At 33.8% G+C, this 12,132-nt stretch overlaps 1 protein-coding gene across 16 annotated transcripts in view; it reads right to left on the bottom strand.

The window, feature by feature from the left end:
• The window catches only part of LOC124300357 (longitudinals lacking protein), a 101,964-nt gene that overhangs the window by 27,897 nt on the left and 61,935 nt on the right, over positions 1-12,132 (bottom strand). The window contains exons 7-8 of one of the 16 annotated variants that reach the window (XR_006907201.1): positions 11,007-11,904; positions 10,202-10,322 (exon numbers count right to left, since the gene is read on the bottom strand). The exons of 10 other annotated variants lie outside the window; for them this stretch is intronic. Coding sequence is in view for 5 of the 6 variants with exons in the window: in XM_046754338.1 (XP_046610294.1) it covers positions 11,246-11,904 (659 nt within the window). In the remaining variant the exon portion in view is untranslated. Of the gene's footprint in view, positions 1-1,751; positions 2,204-4,451; positions 4,877-7,027; positions 7,282-9,704; positions 10,323-10,981; positions 11,905-12,132 lie in introns of those variants that run through there. 5 more of the 16 variants (XM_046754345.1, XM_046754341.1, XM_046754375.1 and 2 more) reach the window with 5 other exon arrangements.

Raw genomic sequence — 12,132 nt, 5'->3', positions numbered from 1 at the left:
ATTGTGATTTGAATTGAGAGAAGATAATAGAAATACCAAGGATACCTAAATAAAGTAAAATGTATCAGGTTGAATATTATTGTGGACCACATTCATAAATCGTTTATTTATATAGGGAGTTTGCGGAAAGTCGGAATAACATAAAAAAAATAGATGTTACTGATGATACATACCATCATTTCATATATTTCAATATCCCAAAGATAAGTAACTAATTTAAATTTTGACTGGTGGATCAATTTATTAAGGAATAATAAATTAATCAGTTGAACTTTACATATGTTGAAAATAACTTCAGAAAAAAAAAAAAAAATTCTCTCTTTATACCAACACACAAATCGTGTGTGTTATATCAAGAGCGATATGAGCATATAATTTCCAACTCAAGTTAAGTCACTTTTCAACACTTTTATAAATTATTTTCTCTTGTTTTCGATTTTTTTTTTCAAATTCCTACACACATACAAATGGGACATCATTTTCTTATGTTGCATCATGTGTCTTTGAAGATTGCCCTTTCTAAGGGATTTGTAGTTGCACAACATACACACAAACTTTGGTTCTCGATTGCATTCAACCCTTCGATGAAACTCTAGTGCTGCAATTGTGCTGTATCTTCTCGGACACGAGCGACACACGAAATCTTTACGATCGATCGTCAGCGTCGAAGTCCACGTCTGGCAAAAACCTGGAATATAAAATTGAAATAAGTCAATGGGTAAGGATTGCGTTTTATTATAAAGATACAGATATTAGACGATTATCTGTAACACATATTCAAATTTTTTCCAGGAATGGTAACACACATCGCAACTCAAAATTACTATTATGTGTCTTCGGTAATAACTAAAATGCTAAATCTCTTGCCCCTGAAGAACTGAGTGAAATGATTAGAATCATATAATAAGATATTTGAACATTTATTTGACAATCTCTTGGGTCAAAACATTTTTCATACCGTTTGGATATATTTACAATCACCAATGCTGACCTCTCTAACTTCTACACCCCTACAATGCGGAGAAGTTTATTAATTTATAAATTTTCAAATATGATGTGCCGCACACTTTTATAAGTTAATAATTCTTGACCATCGATGAAAATTTAATAACATATATTGCATGCCTCCCAAAGCGTACGACAGCAAAATAAAACTTGGCCAAATTCTATTTGCCTAAGAAATTTCCATGCGTATATATTTGCTATATGAGTATACACCGTGTTCAGACCTATTTATCATGTTTGCGTATTCGTGCGATAAATGGTATTTAATATTTCGATTCTTGTTCGTACATAAGATTATTACAGGACGTTGTTTCACAGACCATAACACAACCATCGATTGAACATACACAATTACTATGATCATAACATGTTGAATAAATCTGGTTTCCGTACTCGTATCTAATACAACTTCGGTTCTCTGCGACACAATAGATTTTATATGCCCGAATATACTATTGAGCACGTACATATGAAACATTGTTTAAATTACATTAGTTCTTATACATGGTTTTAACCAAGGTATATCATACATCATTCTTGTGCACAACAAAATTCCTCCGCCAAGCTGCAGAATGTCCAGCAAAATGCTTTGTGCTTACACGATGTTTAATAAAATGAAGAAACACTGATATATATACATCGAAATGTGTAAAACAGAAATTTCATGTCATATGAAAATCAATAAAATTTATATAAACTAATCACTAAAACATAAATAAAACTTTATGAAATTGTTGCATAGTCATTATTACTCCATAGTAAATACTTATCAAACGATATGATGATTATGATAATAAAATTAAATATTGTGCAGTTTATACTGTATACAAGTTGTGAAATTTTTTTTCATGTTCCACAAGTTTATCTCGTCTGTAAAATTTTTTTGGACACAAAATACAGTGATGCTTAGGCTCTTCGATGTGCAATTTCATATGCGCGACCAAGTTGTGTTTATATTTAAACCATCCTTGGCATATGCGGCATTGATACTTTGGTGCCTTGCCGCATTCGACTCGTAAATGGCGTTTCAGACACGAGCTACGCATGTAAAAGCGATTACAGTTTGGGCACTTGTAAGTAGATTGGCCCCGAGCTGTTCGCACAGGTTGAAATACATTCTGGGCGACTTTGAAGTTAGGTGTTGGTACATTAAATGGTTCGCTCTTGAGCAATGATCCCAGTCTTTGTGTCCAGAGACCTGAAATAAAAAAAAAAAATTCAAATGAAATATATGTTCGTTTGATTTATTTTTTTTGACTGATTAGTTATTATAATTTCTGAAAGTAAATCAAATTATAAAACATTGTCATGTCTTAGATTGTGGTGAAATGTTAATTGTGTTGATCATTCTTAACCATATTTAGCCCCATAAATACTTCGTTCTCCGTTGTAAACACGCTGAAACAATCAACCAACTGAAATATTGAAGATATGTAATCAAGGAGTTTTTTGCAAGCTACGTATGCACAATGAAAAAAAAATTTGCAATTTGAAAATAGAAGAAAGAAAAATCATTTCACAGCTCCGCACCACTGATAAAAGTGTCACTCAATTTCAACAAGTACAGGTATTGAATATTATTTTTGGTTATTCAAATTCTGAACTGCAGCATTCTTTATTGAAATATCAAAACTGCCGGATGCTTGTTACAAAATTTCAGTAGAATCTGGACTCTGTTCTGTTCCAACGAAACCAATTTCTTCTGAACCCTGACGTCCTCCGCACACATTTGCTGTATCCAAAGGCATAGATCTTCTTTTGATAATGCATGCGTGTCACAGTTTTTTGGGCTGACTCTGCAGTCGCTGAAACCAAACCTTTCAATAATATTAGTAAAAATGATTGTATTAAGATTTCAAAACCTTTTTTGCATAGATGACAAACTGAAAGAATAGTGTGAACGATTTTTCAACATTTTCCGATCGACGTTTCACAATAAAGATTCTAAAATAATATAGAAAATCATCGTTTATATTAGACATTATTGATCGCAATACGAATGTGAACCTGTCCAGCGATCAGAACAAATTTAACCCCTCCTGAAAAGTGTGGAAGAGCAAATGTTAGTTATTTTGAAACATAGTACAAGAGATCGAATGTTCTTGCAATAGTGAAAATCGCAGGAATTCTGTACATTGTAAATAACGCTAAGTAAAAATGATGGGTTTTACATGTCAGTTAGACATAAAAAAGAAATTAGATCTTCTATTCAGTGCCAAGTTCGTTTCTTTCATTTAATCTCTAATATTCACAATAGTATATTGAATAAATAGATGAGTCCTCTCAACTATTGGAATACGCTGATCTTAAATTTGCTATATCTATATATTATGCCTACCCTAATGGCAAATACAGGAGTTGTCATTATCAATACAGTAATTGAACGTAAGTACAGAAAATTGGATTACTAATTTTCATAATTATGTCTGACGATATTTTGTCAATTCGCATGTCGATTACATGTGTATTACGATTTGAAGATTCATGGAATGCCTGTCCAGTCCATTTTCAGATTGTTGCATAGGCACGTGAGGTAAGAAATTTAACGAAAGTATTACAGATACTAAAATAAAAAGACCTCTATCCAAAATACCCCTTAAAAGAGTGTTCCTTTCTTATTACAAAAAGTCGCCGAATAAACCCTTCCAAAAAAGTAGGTAGAAAAAAAAAAATTTCTTTTTTTTATAAATAGAAGAAATATTAAGATGTTTCCAAATATATTTATCGCTTTATCTACTTAGTAAAGAATGTTAGAGTGTTCTTAAGTATAGGGTGTACCAAAAGTCCGAATTACAATAGTTATTATTAATAACATTACCAATAATAATAGCGTAAGAGTAAAAAAAAACTCCAATTATTTATAATTATCATAAACGGGAAGTAACAAGTTCGTCGAATGTCCTCGTGTGGGACACCAAGTCAAATACTGATGTATAAAAAATACTGGACGAAAGCCTTACAAGACCTGCTTATCCAAGGAATGAAAACGTATATTTCATTTCAAATAAATAAAAGTATTATCAAATAATTATAGCTAATATGCTGCATCAACAATGTCAATCAATCGTGTAACAGAAAGTCCAACACGTAATCAAGTAGTTAAAGTTTTACATTTTAAAATGAGATTTTTATGCCTGAAATAATTGAATGCACAGTGAATCAATGCTGTATAAGATAATTACTTGAGGTAATCTCGAAATCAATATACCGATATAAATTACACCCACCAAAATTTGCAATCGTATAAATAAATTCGAAAATTACTACGTTATTATATGTACTCAAAGTGCGGAAAAAAACGTAATAAGAATATCCTCAATAGTCATGACGGTGAGTAAAACGACTACTTAAAAAGTAACTGTTGCGAGAATTAATTTAAAAACTGTAGAAAAAATAAAAAAAAAAAAATAGAAAAAAAAACCGCCAAAGATACACAGCAATCAATTATAACAAATTTCTATCTACATACTGTCGCTGAAACCGAGTTTCTGATGGTGACGTTTGTAATGGACAGTTAAATTTCCACGCTGACGTGCTTTGTATGGACATTCGGGACACTGAAACGCCGGCGGCTTTCCACCACACTCAACCATTTCGTGCCTACGCATTGTGCTCTTCCAGCGGTAGCCTTTTCCACAAAATCTGCACCTGAATTTGCGCTGTTGTTCGTGCGGAACACCCATGTAAACAACACTGAGATCCCTGGGCTGTGGCAGCACCTCGAAGGAATCAGGAAAAACTACTTCTCTCGTTCGATCATTGCTTTCATGGGAGCTTTCGTAGCTGTCTCTACTTCTGTCACGACTGACACGATTTTTCTTCATGGAATGTTTGTAATCAGAACGTAACAATGACAACAGAGCTCCCATACCTGTAACAAAATCAACCAAAAACAAAAAGAAATTAAAATAACTAAAAACATAATTGAAATGGTAATAAATAACGAAGACCAAAAAAAAAAAGGAAAAATAAAACCAAAAGAAATAGAAATTAATATTACAATTAATTATTAGCCCGTAACCACCAACACAAACGATGTAGCCAATAACCCAAAAGATTCCCAATTAAATTTTGTAACATAACAATTAAGAGTCAAATGGTCTATTTACAGAACCTAAGATCATTGGAATACGTCAAGTTACATCTGTTTTTAAGAGTTACTTGAGTGTTCATTTTTTCCTTTAATATTGTTATTACGTTCCATTTGCAATGAAAATTGATTTTACCAGTTGTCTTGTGTCTCCTAAAAACTGCCAGCAGTTACAATAAAATAATCATACAAAGAGTTTGTATTTTCTTTCTTTTTTCTCTTTCTTTCTCTCTCTCTTTCTTTCTTTTTCTCTTTCAAGTAAACCGGCGTACAAGTGAGTCATTGTAGTAACATTTATAAATACAATTTTGTGTTGATATAACTTTGAGAATGGAGCAGTTATACAAATAAATCATACTGCTTTGTTATGAGCGATAAGGCACAAACTGTCTTATATTAAAGTATTACTACAATTTAAAGAATAATAATTATACTTAAATACTAACAGAGAATGAGGACATATGTAGATGTATGAAATACAAATAAAGTGTAATATGTATATTAAATAAATTTAGAGATTTTTATGGAGATTCATGGAATTGTTCTTCATTCAAAACACTCGTCTTCCATGCACAGCGAGCATATGCTTATGAAGAGTGTTCTTTTGAGTCATTCTCTTATCACAAACTGGGCACACAAATGGCTTCTTGCTTCCGCATTCGTATCTCATGTGACGATTCAACGAACTCCTGAGTTCGTAACTCCTGTGGCAATGATTGCAGGGATATTTTTTCTTGGATAATTCAAGCGTCGAGATCGCTATACGGCCTGTAACAAAATTTTGATAGGCTTATTAATTCAAAGTCTCTGACCTTACGAGGGCATTCATACCTTCTTACTGTTACGTGAAAACTACCTGCTTCGTTCCGAGTGTATCAACTTACAGAGACGATTGTAAATCGAGCAATATTAAGACACGAGATACTCATCGATATAATGAAAGTGAGGAAAAGACTCGAGAACATGTATGGAAATGATGGCTGAAAGAATCTGGTGAGAATAAGCAAGAAATATTCTGGGAGAAAGATAAGGATGGATAAAAAAAAATAAAGAGATGATGGAAGAATGGAAGTGATAATGGAAGAGTGAATGGATGTATGTGATAAGGAATTGGAAAAGAGCGGATGGCAGTAGATAGTAAATGGGAAACAAAAACCAAGCACCTGAGACGGCGAAACGAAAAAAAGTGAAAAGAGATTATAAGTTGCAGGAATGTTGATGTACGAACAAAAAATGTTAAAATATAAAATGTGAGACACGAAATGCATAAAATGGTTGTAAGGCTGTGAATTAGTAAATAATGTACAAAGTCTGTAAAACAGTGTAAACGAATTTATATATGTATGAGGTAAGATAAAATGTAGAATGAGAAAAATTAAAGAAAAAGGAAGTGCGTAGAGGTCAGAGAGGGCTAGCAGCACTTTTGTGATAGCAATGTAATTAAGGAAAGTGTACAAATGTATACATTAAGAATTGGTATCGTAATGGAAAATGAGACACAAGTACTTGCGACGCGAAGCGGATCGATAAGCCTACAATACAATACAATACGTATTCATCGATATAACTTTTATTCTCCGTTAGTTGTCAACATTATATCTCCACGCAGTTTAAAACGTGAATCACAACAGAATATTTTTTAGTTTCTCTTCAAGGTGTCGTGTCGAATACCCAAGTGACTGACAAGCCTCTTAATCTCTACACCGTATCGTAATGATTCGGTATTCACTTCGTGGTGTCAATTTCTGTACAACGATTATAAATAAAAGCGCTGAATATTCTCGAAAGTTATAAGGAAATTTTTAACACCATTCATGAGATGATAATAAAAAATTAAGTGAATAAATTGAAATAATCGCTTTAACAATATTCGATAAAAAATGTATTTGAAAAGGATGGCTTTGAAACCGTTTTGCTGTGATAATGAAAATATATTATTTCGAATGACTATTTGTCTGCAAATCCTTTCGTCACATAACTGGGCAAACTATGCAATCTGAACAAGTGGTTTCTGATATTTTCTTTGCGCTTAGTCTTGAAGTCACAGAATTGACAGAAGTATACTGCCGCCTTGCCACACTCCTTGTGTACGTGGCGATGCAGTGACGAATAATGACTATATTGTCTTGAGCACTTGTCGCATTGGTATAACTTCAACACGTTTGATCTCCGTCTACGTACTTCACCTGAAACATATATCAACTGTTAAATAAAGTTCAATTTCCAGCAATGTAATCGTTTGGTACGAAATAGATACAGTTGAAAATTTTACAATGATAAGATTATATATTCAGTTTAGAATTATTGCGTGATTGATAAACAGGATGAAATTGTGTGGAATCTTTTCCGATTCAATGGTAATAAAAATGGTTGTTCGTGTAGACAATGTATGTTAGTTTGCTGAAATACAATTTTGGAGAGTTATACCTGTCAGATCTCACTGAACTCACGCTTGACGCAACAATGTCATAATGTAACAATTTATTTTACAAAAATATATCACCACACAATACAGCTGCAGATATGATTAAGCGAAAGCAAAATTATTTTATTTTACAATAAGACTCGTTTGTTCAAATCAAGATTATTAATTGTTGACGTTGTATAACATTTTATAATGGATTTGTTTGATGAATTCTTCGTTGCCAGACGTTAGTAAAACTGGCCAACATTCCGGACTTTCCCTCACATGACGGTGTAGCGATTTTTTCCATTTGTACGATTTAGCGCAAGCAAAGCAGGTGTTGTATCCTGAAAAATAAGTTATAATCAATAAATACGGTAACTGTCACAATTTAAGTTTATTACATTTTAATGTGCAGGCTTATTATAACTTTACGTGGACGTGGACATTCATAAAGCAAACGTCGATACATGTTTAATAGAGTCCAAAATTTATTCACCATATTTGATTAAATAACAGGTACAATTATACCGTTTCAAAAGAACAGCCAGACCTTGATACATCAGTGATCGAGGTAGTAGATCTTCTTCTAATTGAGAAAATCGTTTAAATTATATTGTAGCTCAGTCTTACCGTTAACGTTGTAAATGGCAAGTCCTAACTCAGTGTAAACTTTTTCGTTTGTCTAACTAGTACACGAAGGAAATGTATCATTGTGTTTTTATTACAATACTGAATAATATCCGCTTTGTCGGAGTGAAACAGATCATACTTATATTACGTTAAAAAATATCAGGCTAATATTTGTTGCTGAGTAAATTTCGTGCCGATCAATTTATTTGGCATATCTATGGGAGGTGTTTTTTTCGTATGTGCTTCAGCAAATTACAATTTAATTTCGATTTCTTGGGACAATATGGACATTGATACTTCGGGGCCTGTCCACACTCTTCTCTTATGTGTCTGGATAAAGAACTCTGGTACATATATACATTTCCACACATTTTGCACAGATGGTTTTGACTCGACGCTATAAAACCTGTAATAAAAAATAAGTACGATAAGAAATTGTGGCTTTATATGCAATTAAGGAGTTGACAAATGTACAATAAATCACTATACAAATATAGGTTAATAATTAAATGTCAATAATGAAAATACTGTTTTAGGAAAATTACATGTCATTATCATTGTCATCGCATATTCACTGCGGCAAAGTGATACCGCGAAAATATGTTTGCCAATGTTAGTTCAGCAAAGTATTTTTCCTCCAACGATGAACTGGATAAAAGTAAATTAATAACTGTGTAATAAGAGCATAACAAATTGGCAAAGGTACAACCGCTAATGTATATGGACATGGTTTAAGCATATTTCATAACTATACGTCAAAGTTTTGTAGGAAACATTTATTTTGCAGTAGGAATCTGGTAATCAAATATAAAATTGCAACAATCAAATCTTCAAAATTGCCTCCCAATTTCCTCAAAGACGGTGCTTCGCTCGTATATGTTTTAACAAATTACAGTACAGTTTGGATTTCTGTGGGCAATTTGGGCATTGATACTTTGGAAGTTGCCCGCATTCTTCTCTGACGTGCCGGCGCAGGGACCGTCTATACTTGTATGAATTTCCACACCCTTTGCACACATGATTGCCTGCCGTAGCGACGCCTGAAAAAAATGTACCACATCACTCATATATAGCAATGACGAATATCGTTCGTTTGCATACACAATATTATAATCACGCCTGTCCTGAGTTTACACACAGCATCATTTTCGCCAATTCTCAGACGCGCCAAAAATCATATATAATGAAAACTTTGATCCTACAAAGTCATACATTTGTCAGTTGACCCGGCGGCTTATCAACTAGTAGGTCTCGTTACGTGGAGTTCTCGAACGGAAATAATTTGCAAAGTTAGCGTATTAGTCAACAGTTTAGATTGTTAGCTCGATAAGCGCTACTGATCTATCGATAATGCATTCGTTGTGGTATGAAGCATGCCTTAGTAATACGAACGGAGCATCGAACGAATCCTGGCTTTACAGTATTCAATATTTTTTACCAATTCATGTTGAACATTCTTGGAAAAGCATAATACTACAAAGATGCTCGTTTATTGTGTTTTTATTATCATCGCTATCGCCTTCTTTTAATCAAATATCGAAGTTTCACCCTGAAAAATGTAATTACTTTTAAGGCAATATAAGTACAAAGCTTTATTCACTCTACGCGAATACATATTCGAATTCTGGTACACTCTGCACAAATTATAGAGGTAATATTAATTCAACGAAGTATGATATTACAGTTTCGCACAATGATAACGTTTAACGCAAATTGGCGTTAATATAATTATATATATATGTGAAGTACATCGGAGTAAAACATTTAGCAAAATAATTATTGAGGGTTGATTTTATCGATGATTGGGTAGAGACTGGATTAAAGATAGCGTAGATAATCTCAGCAGTTGCTATGTAGAGTAAGCGACAATAGATGTTATAAATGTGTAATGTTTAAATAATATGGAGGAAGTTGGATATTTACGATATGACGCTCACTTCCAGTGCCATATTGCATGACCGCGTGACCAAACCATTCATGAATTTGATGATGGCATTTTAAATTGATGCTGTTCTGCCTGATGCGCGTGCAATATAAATGCCTTAAACGCAGCAAACGGGCATAGCGAACATTTGTATTGCGGAGGTTCGCACTTGTGCTTCAGGTAGTTGCTCCACATCTTGTAAAATTTACTGCACTTGGTGCATGTGTAGCCAAGAAGCTGATCACCCATATACATCTTACGGTAAGCTGAAACAGAATAAAATCATTAGTTGTGAGTAAGGATATTCTTGTGAATTAACAATGATTTTGGCCACAGCCAAGGTTAATACAATTAAAAATTCAAGTCAGGAAAAGAAGATCAACACAGACATTATACGATTCTCTTTTCATTTTACCAAGTGTTTAAGTAAAGCTACACATATCGACGACTGTTTTTATTCATTCGATGATATGTGTTGTACTAATTTTAATATAATATGCATCTCTTGCTATCATAATGCAATAAATTTTGTATTCAGGTAAATTAAAATTATAAGATTGTCGATATTTAAAAATACGTCAGGTCGTTGTCGTTGGAAGTAATACCAAGCTATCGGAAGTATCTGGATGTTGAGTACAAATCAGCAGAATATTTGAGTCTAGATATAATTTTACTCTTAAACATGCACGTGTCTTCTACGTATAGGAAAACGACAAGGTAGAACCCGATAATTCGTTTCCCACTAACGATTGGGATCAATAACACACTGGTGATGAGATTGGCAATACACGTGCAATTTCTTCAGCTATCCTTTGAAAGCAAATTTTTCTTTCTTTAATAAAGAGTTTATTACTAATGTTATACTATTAGCATTACCTCATGACGAATACACTGAGGTATATCACGGTACATTGTTAATCGCCTAGTATCTAAAGCAGTGATTTCTATACCTGAGATAACCAAAAGTAATCGAGCAGCATTTAGTGGAAAAAATTCTTCAATCAATGAGATCACTGGTGTTTTATCTTTTGGATAGATTGTGCTGCCAAATAATATAAAAATGTGACGCAATGTTCATTTCGTTCGCCTTAAAGAACATAAATAATGAATCCTTTCAAGAATTGTTCGTTGAAAAACACTTGGAGCGAATTGAAATGCAATATTTCCGCGCACCACGTATTTTTGTATCTCAGTTTTTATTCGTAGAACGTTTCTTCTCCATTCCATTGTTTGCAATGTGTCTAGGTCCTGTCAAATGTCTGACAAAATTTCCCTTGTAGCCCGTTCGATAATTGCAGAGGCTGCAAACGTATCGTTGTTTATCTCTTGGTCCACATTCTATGGTTCGATGACGGGATAACGAGGATGCCCACAAGTAAGCTTTCCCACAATCCCAGCACGTGTAAACACCGTCCTTTGCAACATATTTTTGCAGTTCTTTATAGCGTGGCTTATATTTAGCTACAGTTTTCCCATAAGCCAAATCTTGCTGTGATGTCGAAGTAAGCGTGTTGTAGCTTGGACTGTTTCCGACACTAGTCTCAAAAGTTTCTGTAATGTTATTTTGAACACTAGTTATCAGACGACCCGGACATTCTCGACGATGTCGACTCAACGAAGTCGACCAGGAATAAGTTTTTCCACAGTCGCTGCACCGGTAAGCAGGTTTTTTATTTCCCAAAAGATTTTTATCGACTATTACTTCGTCTCCTCTTGGAGCATCGGACATCACGTTCAAGGTGTTAGTTTTCAAAAGCGTGGATTCCATGGCTTTGACGAAGTTTTGCTCTGGACTTTGTTTCCCGTTCGAATAGTCTTCGGCCAGTTCGTGATAGGTCATGTAGCATTCTGAAACAAACAAGTTTAAAGTTGAACAACAGTTATTGCGTTGCATGAATATTTGACAAGAGTACGGGTAGTGAATTATACAAATGTATGACAGTGCAGTGATGATAAATGAGGAGAACTGACAAAGGCTCCGTCAGATTAAAAACGCACATGACTGTAGTTATTAAAATTATTTCAACACAACTCAATTTGCTTTACAGTCATTTAGATACAATTACAAGGTAAAAT

Source organism: Neodiprion virginianus, chromosome 3 (assembly GCF_021901495.1).
Source record: "Neodiprion virginianus isolate iyNeoVirg1 chromosome 3, iyNeoVirg1.1, whole genome shotgun sequence".
Classification (NCBI taxonomy): Eukaryota; Metazoa; Arthropoda; class Insecta; order Hymenoptera; family Diprionidae; genus Neodiprion; species Neodiprion virginianus.
The sequence above is the reverse complement of the archived record's forward strand: the minus strand, read 5'-3'. Positions and strand labels throughout refer to the sequence as shown.